We start from the raw sequence: 19,895 nt of genomic DNA, 5'->3' as shown, positions 1-19,895 counted from the left end.
AAAAAAAAAAAAAAAAAAAAAAAAAAGTCAGAAGTGCTGGTCTATCAGATTTTCTGTTACTTACAGATCAACACTGGTCCAGTTCAGATGAATCTGACAGTCCTTTCCTTGTAATACAGAGTGGTTGTATCCACTTATCTGGGCAAGGTAGCCAAATATAAGTCAGGATGTCCCTCTTTTATTAGTACTTGTATTAACTTTTCTATACTGCATATAAAGATTTTCCCATAAAATTCCTTTACCCTACAGTATTGAATACCTCCACATGGAAGAATTACATATTAAAAAGTTGTTAAAATCATCCTTACATAATAAGAATGCAACTCTTTTAAACTCTTAAATAGTTTTATTTAGGGGTGTGTTTTATTCTTTCAGGCTTTCTGCAAAATGAATTTTTTAAAAACAAAAAAAAAATATTTCCTGTTGTTTGTTCTACGAGGTTGAAAATGTGGGCCAGAATACTTACACATGCGGTACATGCTGAATATAACTGAATATATGCTTATTCCTACAGACACTCTGCAAGATAGGGATCACCCAAAATAGGGTCTTCAATGGACTGGACCAGTGTTTCAATGCAAATTCCAGCCCCCCAAAACAACATGGTTTTGATTTCACAGTATGAATTCCCTGGAATCCGGGAAAAGGTAATTGGTTAACTGAGGTCCTCCCTCAGCAGCTCGGTCCCTCAACATTCTGAGAAATCAGGAAGGACTGCACCACTTCTTCAGTGGACTGGGGGCTGGTGTTGACATCTTCAAGAGCATCTGTCACTGAATACTGCCGATCTCGCAACCGGTTCCAGTTAGACAGAACATTGTGATATTCAAACACTTTCTCATAATTTCCAATGGAGTTGTAAAGTTTAATGAGACCTCGATAATCATATTCTAGTCCACTGTAGCCTTCACCAAAAAGTTTCTTCCCTGAAAGTAACAAAAAAGGAAAAAAAAAAAAAGAAAGCACAAAAGCACAAATAATGAGATAACAAGCAATTTCTATAGTAGGAACAAGTTCAATTCTTTAAACAGGGAGGCTTAGGTTTATTCCCCTGCAAGGAATAGATGTAATTCTTGTATTAGCATCCCCCAAATCAGTCCATGAGCTATCACTAAGACTTCAAAAAAATTTTCTCTTGTCTAAAGAAGTTGGCCTCATTAGAACAGAATTATAAAAATTCATGGTTTGAAGGAACTGTTTTAAAGAGATCTCAAAGAAGAACAGCAGCATCTCTAACAACAGAAAAATACACATGCACAGGCCAGTCATGGTGGCTCATGCCTGTAATCCCAGCACTTTGGGCCAAGGTGGGTGGATCACCTGAGGTCAAGAGTTAGAGACCAGCCTGGCCAACATAGTGAAACCCCATCTCTACTAAAAATACAAAAATTAGCTGGGCATGGTGGCGCATGCTTGTAATCCCAGCTACTGGAGAGGCTGAGGCATGAGAACCACTTGAACCCAGGAGGCAGAGGTTGCAGTGAGCCAAGATCAGGCTGCTGCACTCTAGCCTGGGTGACAGAGAGAGACTCCGTCTCAAAACAAACAAAAAAACCAAAACACATGCACAAGGCTATTCACTGCAACAGTATTTGTAATTACAAAGTAACAGAAACAAATGAAAACATGTAGAATGGTTTAATCAACTGTGGTACCCTATGTAGCTGCAAACTGAGGAGGAAATTCTGGGCTCTTTATAAACGGTTACGGAGTAACTGATGGTATACTGCTAAGATTCAAAAATGTAAAATATCAGAGTATCCATATTGTGCTATCTTTTGTGTATGATAGGGAAAATAAGAAAATATGTATCTGTTCATTGTACAAAAAGATATACAAAAAAGATAAGAGAAACTAATGAGACTGGTTATCCATAGTGAGTGGGTGGGAACTGGGTAGAAGAAATCAGAGAAAATGACATGTCTCTGAGCATATCTTTCTGTATAGTTTTAATTACAGTCCATTAACTAACTCAAAAATTAACAAAATAAAGAAAGATAGATAGGAGCAAAAATTTAACATGTTAAATAAACCTAATTGTTTTGCAAAAGAATAACATAACCACATTGAAGGAAGGGGGTGTAAATAACCCCAAGTAACTTTTGAACACAGTATTCTGAATATATACTACCTTCAGGCTAAACAAAATCTGTAAACGAATATTGAACTCTAAGTAGTAGGTCTGTTTTTCACAGTGGTATGGGTTAGCAACTCTTAAACTACATGCACCTGAGGAATGAACAAGTCAGTCAATACATTATAGATAATAGGGAAACCACATGTATATGGATAAATGATTTACGATAAAGACAGTATCGCAGAGGGAAAAAAACAGTATTGTGGCCAGATGTGGTGGCTCACACCTGTAATCCCAGCACTTTGGGAGGCCGAGGCGGGCAGATTGCCTGAGGTCAGAAGTTCAAGACCAGCCTGGCCGACATGGCAAAACCTTGCCTCTGCTAAAAAATTACAAAAAAATTAGCCAGGTGTGGTGATGCGCATCTGTAGTCCCAGCTACTTGGGAGACTGGGACAGGAGAATCGCTTGAACCCAGGAGGCGGAGGCTGCAGCGAGTCAAGACCACGCCACTGCATTCCAGCCTGGATGACAGAGTTTGAGACTGTCTCAAAACCAAACCAAACCAAAAAAAGTCTTTTGAAGAAATGGTCTTGGCTTAACACTATGTCCATAAGGGGAAAAATAATTGAATCCCTACTTCACACCATAAACAAAAATCAGTTTCAGGACTGTAGATCTAAATATAAATAAAGTTTCCTGAAGATAATTTTCTAGAAAATATCTTTATTATTTTGGGAAGGAGTGAGCCATTGCACCTAGTCAAAAAGATTTCTTAAACAGAATACAAAAAGTGCTATTCACAAAAGAAAACACTGATGCAGGCTAGGCGCAGTGGCTCAAAGGCCTGTAATCGTAGCACTTTAGGAGGCCAAGGCGGGCAGATCACAAAGTCAAGAGATCAAGACCATCCTGGCCGACATGCTGAAACCCTGTCTCTACTAAAAATACAAAAAATTAGCCGAGCGTGGTGCCAGGCACCTATAGTCCCAGCTACTCAGGAGGCTTAGGCAGGAGAATCGCTTGAACCTGGGAGTTGGAGGTTGCAGTGAGCCAAGATCGCGCCACTGCACTCTAGCTTGGGTGGCACAGCGAGACTCCCTCTCAAAAAAAGAAAAGAAAAGAAAAGAAAAGATTGATGCATCTGATTACATTAACGACTGGCTGGGCACAGTGGCTCACGCCTGCAATCCCAGCGCTTCGGGAGGCTGAGGTAGGAGGATCACCTGAGCTCAGGAGTTTGAGATCAGCCTGGGCCAAGATTGTGAGACCTCATCCCTATTGAAATTAAAAAAAAAAAATTAGCCGGCTGTGCTGGTACATGTCTGTAGTCCCAGCTACTCAGCTGAGGCAGGAGGATCACTTGAGCTCAGGAGATTGAGGCTGCAGTGAGCCCTGATTTGCACTCCAGCCTGGATGACAAAGTAAGATCCTGTCTCACACACAAAAAATAATTTTTGTTATTTAAAAGGCTCCAAGTAGTTAGGAAACAAGCAATAGAATAAGAGACGATATCTGCAACACATGTAACCAACGAAGGTCTGTCATATTCATATCATATAAAGAACTTCTATAAGTCAATAAGAAAATGACAAGATAAATCAGTGTAAAAATGGGCAAGAGTTTTAACAGGCACTTCATAAGATGATGGCCACAGATTCCTTATCTTGATTTTGTAATAGTCCTGAAATGGAAACCCAAATGTTCCAAATGTTCATTAACAGTGGAATGGATAAATGATGACATCCTAATCCAGCATATGGCAGTGATATGCAACATCACAGATTTTACCATTATTGTTCACCAATAAATCAGACACATAAAAATACACATTGTATAACTTCATCAAGTTCAAAAACAGGTAAGCCTGATCTATGATGTTACAGTTAGGAGAAGGGAGGGGGAGGCATGAGTGGGCAATAACTGCACAAATACTTTAAAATAACTACTTTTGCCTACACATGACACTCTACTGTCACACCTCTTACTATTGGCTTCAGTATCAAAAAAAGCACCTTTAGCAAAATGTTCCAGATGATTTTTGGGTGGTTCCTGAATATCCTTAGCAACTTATCCCATTTAAGTCTATTTTATTTTATTAACTATTTTACTATTTTATTTTATTTATTTTTTTGAGATGGAGTCTCATTCTGTTGCCCAGGCTGGAGAGCAGTGGCCCAATCTCAGCTCACGACCACCTCTGCCTTCCAGGTTCAAGCGATTCTCCTGCCTCAGGCTCCTGAGTAGCTGGGACTACAGATGTGGACCACCATGCCCAGCTTATTTGTTTCTGTATTTTTTTAGTAGAGATGGGGTTTTACCATGTTGGCTAGGCTGGTCACCAACTCCTGACCTCAAGTGATCTGCCTACCTCGGCCTCCCAAAGTGCTGGGATTACAGGTATGAGCAACCACACCCAGCCCCATTTAAGTGTTTAGTAATATTTTCCTTATACAACATATAAGACATGCTGACATGCTGATTTGTAATCAACTGACTAAAGAAAATTTAAATGTAACATACCAATTGCTATAGATCGCAAATAAAGTTTCTCAGCATTTTCATACTGATTCATGTCATAATTATATAAAGAAGCCAGATGTCCCACTGAAAGGGCTACTTCATAATCTTCTTGACCAAGAAGTTGTTCTTTAATCTGAATTGCTTTGATGTGCATTTCTTCGGCTTCCTGAAAAACAAGTATGCCATATCAATCATTATACTTTTTCTCATCTTAACAGTTCTTTCATGAGCAAAACTGATCTAAATGCCTAAGACATCTTACGAATGCCATAAAGTAATCATATCAAAGAACATACTATGTTATTCCAAAAACTGCCTATAGGAAGCATTACACAGTTTTGGAAACCGCAGATAAAGTGATGACAGCAATAGTATCCTATGCCAAAAGTAACAAGTGAAAACTTATCCTGGTAATAAAAAATTGTTAGAAGAATAATTTTTTAGAACAAAGAAATTTGCAAAATTAATTATTTTAAGAAACTGTTAGAAGAAATTAACAAAACATTCTAAAACAAAAATTACTTCCTTTGGTTAACACAGTTAACACAGTCCAAAATTTAGTTGAACCTTCTTAACAAGCTCTCTATCATAGTATATTAATTTACATGGGCATACACTTCATTTTTTGGAATTCTGACAATTTTTATTCCAACAAACTAAACTCAAGCTAATTCAGGGGACCCTCCCATTTCAGCCTCCCAGAGTGCCAGGATTATAGGAATGAGCCATTGTGCTTGGCCTATGTTGTTTTATATTCGCTATTCTCTCAATTCCTTTGTGAATAAGGTAAGTGTATAATTTATTTGAGCTTAAGATTATTTAAGATTCTATTTCATTACTTAAGATTAAGAGAGAAAAATATAGTAAAACATGTTTCTACCTTAAATTTTCTCATTGACTGATAAAGTCTTCCAAGGTTTCCATAGTGTTTTGCAGTCTGTACGTTAAATTCCCCAAAAGCTTTTTTAGCTAGTTGGAGTGAAGACAGGTGCAAATCATGAGCTTCTTGAAGCAGCCTCTGTTCAGTTTCCTTATTATGACAGTCAATTGCAATCTCCTCTAAAATAAGTGCTAAAAAAGAAGGCAATAAATTAGTGTACTTCAAAACTGTCTACCAAAGCTAATAAGAACATTTACTTTAAACTTAAATAATAAAAATGTTTACTGATTATATTTATACGTGATTATGGTTTGGAACTGGTCAAGATAAAAGAATTCCACTTTAACAAAAAAGTACGCTTTTTGGTGGTCATTCTATTTTGCACAGTATATAAACTCAAATTTAAGAAAAACAATGGTATAAACGATTTTGCAGAGTTAGTTTCTATTTTAATAGACTGCTATACTTTGCTGATGTGAATTTGTTTTTCAAATCAAATGGAAGGACAAGGCAAGTTTTTTTTTTTTTTGAGACGGAGTCTCTCTGTGTCACCCAGGCTGGAGTGCAGTGGCGCGATCTCGGCTCACTGCAACTCTGCCTCCTGGGTTCACGCCATTCTCCTGCCTCAGCCTCTCGAGTAGCTGGGACTACAGGCGCCCCGCCACCATGCCTGGCTAATTTTTTGTATTTTCAGTAGAGACGGGGTTTCACCATGTTTGCCAGGATGGTCTCGATCTCCTGACCTTGTGATCCACCCACCTCGGCCTACCAAAGTGCTGGGATTACAGGCGTGAGCCACCACGCCTGGCGGACAAGGCAAGTTTTTAAAAGTTATGAAACTGTGTCAAGGAGTACCTAAGCACTTTTGAAAATTTTGAAACCACACTTTATAAAACATAACCTTTAAGCAAACACAGCTAAGAACTGGTTTCCTCCCACTCATCTGACCAACCAAATCAGGCAAGACATTTCAATTTCAAAGCTGCATTCAAGACTTTCAAATTCTATCTAAAGTCTTAAGAATATACATATTATTTCACCAGATAATTTGATTTCTTAGAAAACTGTCTATGTACACAAAGGTAAGAAAAAGAGATTTACTTCGCTGTAGCATTTTAAAAAAGAAAAGGTTAAAACAATTGTAAGAGTCAAATAAAAAAGGTAAGGTTAAATACATTAGAAAAAAGGATATATGTAGAGACATGAAAAAATGTTTGTAATATATTGAGTGAAAAAATCAGATTATAAAACTAAAAAAAAATTCATTTGGTTATCTTATTTGAAGTAATAAGTGTCTAAAATAATATTCACCGAAATGTTGATTGAGGATTGGTGGGATTTTTTAAGGCAATTTATTTTTTCTCTTTTCTATCTAACATCATGTATTACTTGTGTAACTTAAAAAATACAAACCTAGAGAGAGAAAAACCTCAGTTCCAGAATTAAGGTAGAACATACCCAACATGCATGGAATTACCACATAGGTAACCCAATCATGTTAGCAAAATAAATACATTACATGAAAAAGCCTTGGTGGTAATCAGAAGGAAAGTTAAAATAAGAAATAGAAGGCCAGGCGCAGTGGCTCAAGCCTGTAATCCCAGCACTTTGGGAGGCCGAGACAGGCGGATCACGAGGTCAGGAGATCGAGACCATCCTGGCTAACACGGTGAAACCCCGTCTCTACTAAAATACAAAAAACTAGCCGGGCGAGGTGGCGGGCGCCTGTAGTCCCAGCTACTCGGGAGGCTGAGGCAGGAGAATGGCGTAAACCTGGGAGGCGGAGCTTGAAGTGAGCTGAGATCCAGCCACTGCACTCCAGCCTGGGCGACAGAGCAAGACTCTGTCTCAAAAAAAAAAAAAGAAAAAAAAAGAAATAGAAGATAGGGGTATTTGGTAAGAGTCTTGCAACATTCAGTGTAACCTGATATGAAGCTCAGGATAAGAATCCTGCACTACAAAGCTGAAGTTATGAAACCCATCTTCTATCCATGTTGTGTAGAAACATTTGTATTATTCTTCCATGAAATCCTCAAAAAAAATTAATGCATGCATGAGTGAATGACAAAAGGGAGAGAGAAAAGAAAGGAATTCTGGCTTATTAACTTTTTTTTTTTCTTGAGATAGAGTCTCATTCTGTTGCCCAGGCTGGAGTGCAGTGGCACGATCTTGGTTCGCTGCAACCTCTGACTCCTGGGTTCAAACAATTCTCCTGACTCAGCCTCCCAAGTAGCTGGGATTACAGGCGTGTGCCACCACACCCAGCTAATTTTTGTATTTTTAGTAGAGATGGGGTTTCACCAGGTTGGCCAGACTGGTCTCAAACTTCTGACCTCAGGTGATCCGCCTGCCTTGGCCTCCCAAAGTGCTGTGATTACAGGCATAAGCCACCATGCCCGGCCTATTAACAATGTTTAATGAGAGATGCAAACAGTCTTTCATTATGAACCACTGGAATCCCTTAAGTAGAGTTGTGGTAAAATAGCTATCTAGTAACATGTAGACAGAGTCTAATCCTGTGAGAAAATCCTCCAATCCTCTGAGAAAATAAACAAATACTCCTATTTTATACCATATATCATCTATTTTAAAATATCTGAGTCTAGATTACAAAGGATACCTTTCACCCTCTTTGAAGAAGCCAAAAGAAGATGATCTTCAGGTAGGATGTGGGTAATGATACCAATAGCTCTTTCTGCATGAAATCTGTAATACAGATAGATACAGTCTGGCATTTCTTTTTAGTTACAAATGATTTAGGAATTTTAAAAATCACAATCTGTAATATAATACTGATAGAAAGTACTTCTAAAACTATCTATGGTAAAGATTCAGCTTTTTGTTTTGAATTTCCAATCTGCTGTAGACTGAACTTTTAATACCCAACAGAGACTCCCATTTCCCTCAGAATGAAAAAGAAAGTCTTTACTATAGTCTACAACACTGTATGATCTTTCAGCCTGCTACTTCCCTGACCTCATCTCCTGCCATTCTCACACCAACCCTCTCCTTCCCCTCCAGCCACACAGGCCTAGCAGTTTCCTGAACATGCAGAGCATGTTCTCACCCTGGCTTTACCCTCTCTGCAATGCTCTTCCCCTGAACATTCTCACAGCTCGCTCCTCACTGAACATGTCTTTCCAGAACAGATCATATAAAAGGCCCTAAAAAAATTTACCATTGGCCAGGCGTGGTGGCTCACACCTGTAATCCCAGCACTTTGGGAGGCTGAGGTGGGTGGATCACCTGAGGTCAGGAGTTCAAGACGAGCCTGGCCAACATGGTGAAACTCCATCTCTACTAAAAAAATACAAAAATTAGCCAGGTGTGGTGGTGAACGCCTGTAATCCCAGCTACTCAGGAGGCTGAGGCAGAATCGCTTGAACCCGGGAGGTGGAGGTTGCAGTAAGCCAAGACTGCACCACTGCACTCCAGCCTGGGTGACAAAGACTGTCTCAAAAAAAAAAATTTACCATCTCTCTCTCAACTCTTAGCCTACTTTACTCTTCTTCATAACATGTATTCTCGCCTGACAAGTTTGGTTATTTGTTTATGGCCCATATCACCAAATAGAAGGTAAGCTATTTCTGTTTTATTGTCAGTTCCTTTCAAACAACACCAAGCCTCCTCTCCCCCATCTTCCAGGTAACCACTAGTTTTCTCAAATCTGTCTTCCAATTTACTGATTCTCTCTTTTGTTCTAACTAATCTGCTGTTAAACTTGTCTGCTGAGTTTTTTTTTTTGTTTTGAGACATGATCCTGCTCTGTCGTCCAGGCTAGAGTACAGTGGTGCAATCACGGCTCACCACAGCCTCAAACTCCTGGGCTCAGGTGATCCTCCCACTTCAGCCTCCTGGATAGGTAGGTTACAGGCATACATCGCCATGCCCAACTAATTTTTTTTGCATTTTCTTTGTAGAGACGGTGATTTGCTATGTTGCCCAGGCTGGTCTCAAACTCCCGGGCTCAAGTGATCCACCCACCTTGGCCTCCTGAAGTGCTGGGAGTACAGGAGTGGGTCACCATGCCTGGCCTATCTGCTGTGTTTTAATGTCAATGACTACTTCCATTTCTAGTCATTTGTTTTATTTTTATAATGACTCAAGATATAATTAGTATACCACACAATTCACCCATTTAATGTGTATAATTCAATGATTTTTAGTGTATTCACCGAATAGTATGCCAATCACCAAAATCAATTTTACAACATTTTCATCACCCCATGATGAAAGAAACCCATGCTCATTAGCAGTCACTCTCCATTTCCCTCCACCTCCCCAGCCTAGATAAAACCAATTTATGTTCTGTCTCTACGGATTTGCCTATTCTGGACATATCACATAAATGAAATCATACAATATGTGATCCTTTGTGACTGGCTTCTTTCACCGGGCACAGTGTTTTCCAGGTTCATCCATGCTGTAGCATGTATCAGTTGTTTTATTTTAAAATCTGCCCTTTTCCAGCCAGGCGCGGTGGCTCACATTTGTAGTCTCAGCACTTTAGGAGGCCAAGGTGGGCAGATCACTTGGGATGAGGAGATCGAGACCAGTCTGGCCAACATGGTGAAACCCTGTCTCTACTAAAAATACAAAACTTAGCCAGGCGTGGTGGCGCGAGCCTATAATTCCAGCTACTCAGGTGGCTGAGACAGGAGAATCGCTTGAACTTGGGAGGTGGAGAGTGCAGTGAGCCGAGATCACGCCACTGCACTCCAGCCTGGGGACAGAGTGAGAGACTCTGTCTCAAAAAAAACCATAACCAAAACAAAAAAAGTTCCCATTTCCTTTACAGGAATATTCTTCATTCTTTCTTTTATATTAGGGTTAACAAGCTTTTTCTGTAGAGGGCCAGATAGTAAATATTTTAGGTTGTGTTGGCCACATATTCTCTGTTGCAACTATTGAACTCTTGCTGCTGCAGTGTGAAAGAAGCTATAGAAAATACATGAATGAATGAGCATGGCTGTGTTCCAGTAAAACATAAAACTTTAATTTACTTGCAGGCCTAGTTCGCCAACCTATTTTGTGTCTCTTTTTTTTTTTTTGAGACGGAGTCTCGCTCTGCCGCCCAGGCTGGAGTGCAGTGGCCGGATCTCAGCTCACTGCAAGCTCCGCCTCCCGGGTTCACGCCATTCTCCTGCCTCAGCCTCCCGAGTAGCTGGGACTACAGGCGCCCGCCACCTCGCCCGGCTAGTTTTTTGTATTTTTAGTAGAGACGGGGTTTCACCGTGTTAGCCAGGATGGTCTCGATCTCCTGACCTCGTGATCCGCCCGTCTCGGCCTCCCAAAGTGCTGGGATTACAGGCTTGAGCCACCGCGCCTGGCTATTTTGTCTTTAATCATAGAAAGAATACATACTTTATAGCATCAACCAAAAAAACATACTTTTTTTTTTTTTGAGATGGAGTCTCGTTCTGTCACCAGGCTGGAGTGCAGTGGCAATCCTGGCTCACTGCAACCTCCGACTCCCAGGTTCAGGCGATTCTCTTGCCTCAGCCTCCCGAGTAGCTGGGATTACAGGCGGGTGCCACCACACCCAGCTAATTTTTGTATTTTTAATAGAGACAGGGTTTCACCCTGTTGGCCAGGATGGTCTTGATCTCCTGACCTCATGATCCGCCCGCCTCGGCCTCCCAAAGTGCTGGGATTACAGGTGTGAGCCACTGCACCCAGCCAAAAAGTTTTGTTAACTAAAGTTCTCAGGATTCTAATCCTGTTCATTATGTCTGCTGACTCAGAGGAAATATTTTCTTATGTTTTGTAATTTTTAATGGTGAGTTCATTTTAGGTAAAGCTTTGTCTATGAAATGTCTGTGTAGTTTGGGTTGACAGGTAATTATTTCCAAGTTTTTCATTTTCTCTCACAAGGCATCCCAGGAAAACCTGCAGTCCCAAAGTGCTTTTTAATATTTTTCTGTTTGGAGATCCTGATGCATTATCCCTGTCTCAAGAGTGTTACAGGTAAAGAATTATGTTTTGTGAGGCTTCTTTTTGGGTTCAACTGTGATACCAAACTCAGATGGCCAACTTTCCCTATCATCTATCAATTAGATAGATGTCCACCTGTTGTCTTTTCCCTGGGGTTGTAGTCTTTTTTTTTTTGACAGAGTCTCACTCTGTTGCCCAGGCTGAAGTGCAGTGGCACAATCTTGGCTCACTGCAACCTCCACCTCCTGGATTCAAGCAATTCTCTGCCTCAGCCTCCCAAGTAGCTGGGATTACAGGTGCCTGCCACCACGCCCGGCTAATTTTTCTATATTTAGTAGAGATGGGGTTTCATCATCTTGGCCAGGCTTGTCTTGAACTCTTGACCGCAGGTGATCCACCCGCTTTGGCCTCCCGAAGTGCTGGGATTACAGGCGTGAGCCACCGCGCCCACCTGGGCTGTAGTCTTCATTCTGCTTCATGTGAGGGTTTCAGTTCTAACTCCCAGCCTCCTATAGGCTATTTCTTAAACCAAGGTTACAGAAATCTCTAAACTTTCCCATCACCCCAGAGCAGTTATACCACAGGCCAAGCTTAATCCTTTGAATTTTAGTGTCCATTATTGGCCCTTGGAGGATTTCCCCCTCACTCTTGCAAGCTCAGTTACACATTTAAAAAGACAATTGTTATATTTGATTCAGTATTTCTATGTGTTCTGACCAAGAAGTTTTCAGGTTAAGTTTGCTACTCTATTACTCAAAAATTATTGAAGTAAATACTCAAAAGATAAGTTATATTCTACATGAAAATATACAAGCCTCAATATTAAATCACATAAAGGCTAAATGAATAACCTATAAATTAGTATGATTTTATTTATTTTTGGAAATAGGGTCTCACTCTGTTGCCCAGGCTGGAATGCAGTGGTGTGAACATGGCTCACTGCATCCTTGACCTCTTGGGCTCAAGCAATTCTCCTGCCTCAGCCTCCAGAGCAGCTGGGACCACAGACATGCACCAAAACATCCAGCTAATTTTTAAAATTTTTTGAGTAGACACGGTCTCAAAACTCTTGGGCTCAAGCAATCTTTCCACCTCAGCCTCCCAAAGTGCTGGGATTACAGGCAAGAGCCTCTGCACCTGAAAACTGGTATGATTTTAAATGACTTCAAGAACATTTTAGGCATTCTGTTAAAGCTCCAGGAAGACAAATTCAATCTATAAAGTATATCAAGTACTATTATTAATATAATAATAGTTCCCTAATGGGAAAAAACAAAATAAAACAAAAACAGTATTTCCTCCTTTAGAGAAAAGGAATGTGGAACTTACAGTGCATTGTCAAATTTCCCAGAGCTATACTGGTGGACATAAGAAGAGTAAGCCAAATCTTCATGAGCTGTTGCTACGTGGATATTTTTGCCACCAAACACTGACTGTCTAATGTCAAGTGCTGCCTGAAAGAATCATAAAAATATTTGTCAATACTGTAGAAAATACCACCTAAACATCCTAGTAATTTAAATATATATCCATATGCCTAACACCACAAAATTATGAAGCCCAGAAAGTCCTGCTGTATTTAAATTACAGAACATGAAAGTCACCTAGAAGGCCTGAATGTCTGAAGATAGAGTTTGACTTTTTTAAAAGGCAATGGCTTAATAATAATAATCATTCCTATGTCTTGAGAATCAAGACATTGGGAATGTTTTTCTCTGCGTCCTTCTTCAAAAGTGAACCTTAGGCCAGGCACTGTGGCTCACACCTGTAATCCTAGTACTTTGGGAGGCTGAGGTGGGTGGATCACCTGAGGTCAGTAGTTCAAGACTAGCCTCGGCAACATGGTGAAACCCCGTCTCTACTAAAAATACAAAAATTAGCCAGGCATGGTGGCACGGGCCTGTAATCCCAGATACTCAGGAGGCCAAGGCATGAGAATTGCTTGAACTTGGGAGGCGGAGGTTGCAGTGAGCTGAGATTGCGCCACTGCACTCCAGCCTGGACGACAGATCAAAACTGTCTCAAAAGAAAAAAAAAAAAGTGAACCTTAAAGTCAAGTATGCCTTGTCTAGAGCAATGGCATAATATATCATTTACCTGAGAATGAGTAAGAAAGGCCTAAAATAATTATCAGCCATCTTTGTTATTACAAAGGCAGCTTTAGTGACATTTACTAAATCAACAACAAAGACAAGCCATTATATGGGTAAATAAAAAATGGAAAACTATTCCCAAATATGAGCTCACAACCCAACAATTCCTTTCCTGAATGATTCTCTTTAGTTCCCAAAGCATTAACTTTTATGCCTTCTAGGCAATACTTAATAAGATAATGATGCAACCTATATTGGTGGGAAGGGTAGGTGTTAAAAGTCATTTTGAAGAGTGGTTTATACACCACAAACAAATACAGGTCAGCAAGTCAATATAGGTTGAAAGAAAAAAAGGGTAACCGTTAACATACCTGATAAATTGCAACAGACTGACAGATATTATCTACATTGAGTAAGTAGAACCCATAATCTAGCAGTGTATCAGAATATTTTGGGTGTTTTGATCCAAAATGATCCCTATAAAAAGATACAAAATTATTAGGATATAAAGTATACAGACAATTTAAAAGGATATTTTAAATAATAATCACCTACCGTGCCAAATACACTGCATGTTTAATTAACTGTTCCGCCTTCTTAAATTCACGTTTTACTACACAAGCCTAAAGATAAAGTGAAAAACAGTTAACTCTCAAACAGTTCATTAGTGTGCTAAAATAAGTGTAGTTTATATATTCTGGCTATAATAGTTAATAAGAAAAAAAACCCTCCAAACATAAATACAAACGTTCTATTTGCAACTTCTTTCCTTCCAAGTACTTAAAAATTCTATTATAGGCCGGGCACGGTGGCTCACACCTGTAATCCCAGCACTTTGGGAGGCCAATGCAGGCAGATCACCAGGTCAGAAGATCCAGACCATCCTGGCTAACACGGTGAAACCCTGTCTCTACTAAAAATACAAAAAAATTAGCCGGGCGTGGTGGCAGGCGCCTGTGTAGTCCCAGCTACTTGGGAGGCTAAGGCAGGAGAATGGCGTGAACCCAGGGTGGCGGAGCTTGCAGTGAGCCAAGTGCCACTGCACTCCAGCCTGGGAGACAGAGAGAGACACCGTTTCAAAAAAAAAAAAAAAAAAAAAAAATTCTATTACAAACAGATATGTATATAAGCTGGGGAAATTATAAAATTTAAAATTTTGACAGTTAGTCCTAGTACATATCTGTCATAATAAAGTCACCTTACAAAGCTAGTATACTCCCATTTTTCCCTATTATTATAATAAAATAATGGGGGCAGAATTTACCACAGCATTTTCTAAGGTCCTTATATCCCAGTCCTGGAGTGGCTTACAACAATCTTTTGTTATTTTCATTTAATAATTTTTAAATGCATAGAATTTCAAGTTTTCTTATTATTTCTTTTCTTAAGAGACAAGGTTTTATGTTGCCCAGGCTGGACTTGAATTCCTGGCTACAGGCATGTGCCATTGTGCACAGCTCCCAATTATTTCTTAAAATATTTTGATCCATGAGTATAGCTAGTTGTTTTTTAAAAACTCTAAATATAATTTGTATATAGAAATATTAATCTTGCATAAATATGCTGGCTTTATATTAAATATTCAATTATTTCAATTAATTAAAAACATAAGAATATCCCTGTTCTAGCTCTCATAACTTGAATATTTACACTGTTTACTTACTCGAAAATGACTGACTTAATACAGAAATCTTGGACTCTCCCAGATATAATTTTGGAATCTATCTTCTAGTTGAATTTCCATAAGTAAAATAAACCAAAATGAAATATTCAAATCTGAGAAACTTCTGGGTAGAAGAATGTATCTGAAAAGCACATTAATGCTTTAAGGCCTCACTGCACCAAAGCAGTAGTTTTAAACTACTACTAAATATCCTCAAGAGTTAATGCAGGCAAACGTGGCAGCTCACACCTGTAATCCTAGAACTTCTGGAGGCTCAGTTGGGAGGATGGCTTGAGACCAGGTGTTTGAGACCAGCCAGGGCAACATAGTGAGACACTGTCTCTATTTAAAATAAAAATGTAAAAGATTTAATGCATTTATTTACAGAATAAGAAAAAACTAGAGAAAAATCAAGTAAGGACTGCCTAGCAGGTCAAGTATAGCAAGCTGCCTTGCTGTGAGACTGCAATACTATGACAAAGAAATTTAATACCAGGCTATCCTTTAGCAGAAAAGTGACCAAAGTTCACAGGATTTTGGCATAAGGAATTCAGGTTGCTATAAACATTAAAAAAAAAAACAACAAAAAGAAACTCAAGCCAGAATAGCACCCAAATACTACTCTGATCTGTACTTTAGTGCACTGAAACAATTATCAAAATGAATTATTTCACTGGTTTTCTTGGTAAAGAAAATTAGCTAAAATCTACGTGTGATAGTTTTAGTCAGAAACCAGATTTCTAAAAATGAGCACAGAAACTTATAAAACAGACCTATGTCTATGGAGTGTACAAATAACTAAAATGTTAAATAATAGGTTAATTAAAGCCTGATAAATCCTATAATTCATTTAATAATTTTAACATTATATTTACCTTAGAAGCTTGTCTTAAAACATCCACCACAACTTTCACTGGTAAGCCTGCTGTAATTTCTTTCATTGCCTCAATGCACCATTTGTATGCCTAAAAAAATTATTATTTATAGAAGAGACAGAACTGTGGTAAATCAAGTTGACAATATTTAACAAGATGACTGCAAAATTTTTCTACAAGCACTTAAATAAGAACACACACAAAATATTTACAGTTAGAATTTTCTGAGGCTAAACTTTCTTCAAAGTATAAATCTGTTACATTATTTTTACTCTTAATACCTACAGCTTGTCTGAATCAGACCTTGTGTATATACATATTTTCCAGAAATCAGAGGTATGTTCTCTCTCGCCTAGAAGCCTTTGCACATACTGTTCCCTTTGCCTTAAAATACATTCCCCCTTCCTCCAACTCCTTAAACTCATCTGTCTTGCAGGTTTCAGTCCTAGACAAGGTTTTCTGTGTTTTCCTATACATTCCATCCTCCTACTGTAAGATTTATTATTTTATGTATGAATTATCTGTTGAGTGTTTACTTTGTCCCAGCTACTGTCCAAAGTATTTTATGTGCATTAACACATTTACCTGACACAACAGCTCTATAAGATATGTACTATTAAGGGAAACTGAGGTGTGGAGAGGTTAAGTGGCAGGCAAATATGCTAGTATCTAGGTATGAAGTGGGAAACAAAACAAAAAATGTCCTTCCTCTCCTGGTGCTTAGTGGAAGAAATAAAAAAGGCAAAATAAATGATCAGGCTGGGTGTGGTGATGCATACCTGTAATCCCAGCACTCTGGGAGGCTGAGGTGGGAGGATCACCAAGCTCAGATGTTTGAGACCAGCCTGGGTTATAACATAGTAAGACTTTGTCTCTATCAAAAATCAAAAAAAATCAGCTGGGTGTGGGGATGTGCACCTGTAGTTCCAGCTACTTGGTGGGGCTGAAGTGAAGGCTGCAGTGAGCCATGATGATGCCACTGCACTCCAGGCCTTATGGAGTGAGACTCTGTCTCAAACAAACAAACAAAGACAAGTGTGGCCATGTTATTTCTTTTGGCAATTAAAGTATGAAAAGTGAAATGTGCCATTTCTGGAAGAAAAGTCCAAGAGCCAGCAGTACTTCTCCATGAAGTTTCTGCCCCTGTGCCCAGGCTGGTAATGTTCTAGATAGATATGTTCCAGATAGACCCAAAACCACACTGGGTCTTGATCAAAGTGTAGATATAATGTTAAGAACAGCCATAGCCATCTGAAGACAGGGATATATTATGAGCCATAAAGAAACTTTCATTGTTCCAAGCTATTCTGGGGTTGATATTACCTCCGCATAGCCTAGCCTATCCTAACACAAAAACATGGTGCTAATTCATCAAACTATGTCTGTAAGATTTGTTTACTTTTCTGTAGATATCAGTGAAAAGCTTATTTATCACTAAAAGATTGAACTGTCAAAATTATCCAAGACTTCAACATTCCTCACGAATGTGCTGAGAGTTGCAAAGACATGAATAAGGCATGGTATAAACCCCTAAATCCAAATGTAGAAGGAAAATAACTGTCAGGCTGGGCATGGTGGCTATGCCTGCAATCCCAGCACTTTGGGAAGCTGAGGAAGGTGGATCACTTGAGCCTAGGAGTTTGAGTACAGTGTGGGTGACAAAGCAAGACCATCCCTGTCCCAAAACTACAAAAGCCCATCCAAACAATTTAGGCAAACATTTGGTTAAATTAAAACAAAAACAACAAAAGAAAGGGCTCTAAATGATACATGTATATATTTCAAATTCATCTCACAAATACTCCTTTTGTCTGATTTCATTTTTACTTTTTTGAGACAGGGTCTCGCTCTGTCATCCAGGCTGGATTACAGTGGTATAAATATGGCTCACTACAGCCTCAATCTACTGGGATCAAGGGATCCTCCTGCCTCAGCCTCCCATCTAGTTGTGACCACCACAGGTGTGTGCTACACATGCGGCTAATTTTCTGTAGAGGTAGGGTCTCACTTTGTTGCCCAGGCTGGCCTCAAACTCCTGGGCTCAACTGATTCTCTACCTTGGCCTCCTAAAGTGCTAGGATTATAGGCATGAGCCACAGTGCTCAGCGTGACTGATTTTGAATTTTCCATTACAAATGTGTACTGCCTCATATAAACCTAATAAGCAAAAAAGATCTGCAAGAAAAATAAGAGAAGACTATTTGATTTACCCTCTGTTTTTATAGGTACTTATTGGTCACAATGAAATGTACCTTAAGACACTTACCTCATCATAGTGACTTTTTGCAAATAGGAGTGCACACAGTTCTCCATAGAGTGCAGCTTTATTTGCTTGCTGGCCATGTTTTGATAGTTTATCCATATATGTCTGAGCTAATTTAAATGTTTCTTCACCCAAATGATATTTGCAGTTTCCATTTCGCACATGAAGCAACCTATAAAACACAAATAACATTGCTCTATTTTTGATATTTCCAGCTTGGTAGACCTGATGACCTCTTACCAATCATCTAATTGACTTAAGGTAATTAAATGCAATTACAAGGCAGCATTTGAAAATACATGTGTGGACCAAATTGGAGTTGACCTCATGCCCATAAAGAAGTACATGCTCTTTCCTGAAAGCTTCCCATAATTAATTTCATCAATTGTTGATTCCTTATCTTCTCTAAATATTTTATATATTTTGTGTACTCAGCATGTACTGCATCTAAAAAAATTACATTTACTCTTTTTGTTCCAAATCCACAAGTAATACAGCTTCAGTATAAGAAACTTGGAAAATAATGAAGAAACTAAAATCAACATAAAATACCTTCTTTTCTTATTTTTAGTACAGTCTAACACTTGATCAGTTACCACTTATTTCATGATGCTTCATAATGTTCATTTTTCTTTCCAATAAGATAAATTTACCAAAAATACCAGTAGTGTCAACTATTTCTTGAGACGGAGTCTCACTCTGTTGCCCAGGCTGGAGTGCAGTGGCACGATCTCAGCTCACTGCAAGTTCTGCCTCCCAGGTTCACGCCATTCTCCTGCCTCAGCCTCCCGAGTAGCTGGGACTACAGGCGCCCGCCATCTCGCCCGGCTAGTTTTGTATTTTAGTAGAGACGGGGTTTCACCTTGTTAGCCAGGATGGTCTCGATCTCCTGACCTCGTGATCTGCCCGCCTCGGCCTCCCAAAGTGCTGGGATTACAGGCGTGAGCCACCGCGTCCGGCCAACTATTTCTTTTAAAATCTTTATCCTCTATAGTGGAAATACAGAGTTCTTTACACAAAGTAACTGTACAACCATGCTGACTATTTAACGATATGCCAAAATAGTACAATGCTTTAGATCAGACTGGTCTAGATAGCAACAGACTATGTATCTATATAGACTATACAACATAGGCAAACAGTGTTAGGACTGGACAAATATTTATTTATTTATTTATTAAATGCTAGCTAGAACATTATGTTCATGTATCAAGCCAATACAACTTTCTGAAATGCTCAGCCTGAGAAGGAACAAAGGTATAAAAGCTATTTAAAAGAAAACCAAGGATGGAGAGGTTAGGAATTATTCTTTAGGAGCATCAAATCAACAGATACATAAAATTTATTTTTTCTATCTATACCACAAATATTAACAGATTAATAACCCATGATGATAAAAATTCAGACAATCTTTTAATATCTATCACTCCTTTATATAGTCAGGGAAACAGATTAACTTCAAGAGAACCAGGACTAATCAATAAAGTGATGACTACTATACAATGCCAGTGTGTATCCTGTCAACATGTACCACACAGTTATCTGCAAAATCTATTACCATAAGAAGCTTACGTTCTAGTGGTGGCAA

General features: G+C 39.1%; 1 protein-coding gene across 2 annotated transcripts in view; it reads right to left on the bottom strand.

Annotated features, from left to right (window-relative positions):
* Positions 1 to 326: 326 nt before the first annotated feature.
* Positions 327 to 19,895, bottom strand: part of APPBP2 (amyloid beta precursor protein binding protein 2) — a 76,968-nt gene continuing 57,399 nt past the window's right edge. For both annotated transcript variants that reach the window (XM_017870830.1, XM_017870831.1), the window contains 9 exons: positions 18,311 to 18,479; positions 16,045 to 16,134; positions 14,062 to 14,129; positions 13,878 to 13,983; positions 12,743 to 12,867; positions 8,100 to 8,185; positions 5,480 to 5,670; positions 4,600 to 4,765; positions 327 to 926 (listed from right to left, as the gene is read on the bottom strand). In XM_017870830.1, coding sequence (XP_017726319.1) covers positions 673 to 926; positions 4,600 to 4,765; positions 5,480 to 5,670; positions 8,100 to 8,185; positions 12,743 to 12,867; positions 13,878 to 13,983; positions 14,062 to 14,129; positions 16,045 to 16,134; positions 18,311 to 18,479 — 1,255 coding nt within the window. In that variant the 3' untranslated portion in view covers positions 327 to 672. The remainder of the gene's footprint in view (positions 927 to 4,599; positions 4,766 to 5,479; positions 5,671 to 8,099; positions 8,186 to 12,742; positions 12,868 to 13,877; positions 13,984 to 14,061; positions 14,130 to 16,044; positions 16,135 to 18,310; positions 18,480 to 19,895) is intronic.

The sequence above is a fragment of the Rhinopithecus bieti genome, unplaced genomic scaffold, assembly GCF_001698545.2.
Source record: "Rhinopithecus bieti isolate Rb0 unplaced genomic scaffold, ASM169854v2 scaffold_5497, whole genome shotgun sequence".
Classification (NCBI taxonomy): Eukaryota; Metazoa; Chordata; class Mammalia; order Primates; family Cercopithecidae; genus Rhinopithecus; species Rhinopithecus bieti.
Note: the sequence above shows the minus strand (reverse complement) of the source record. Positions and strands in the feature narration are given on the sequence as shown.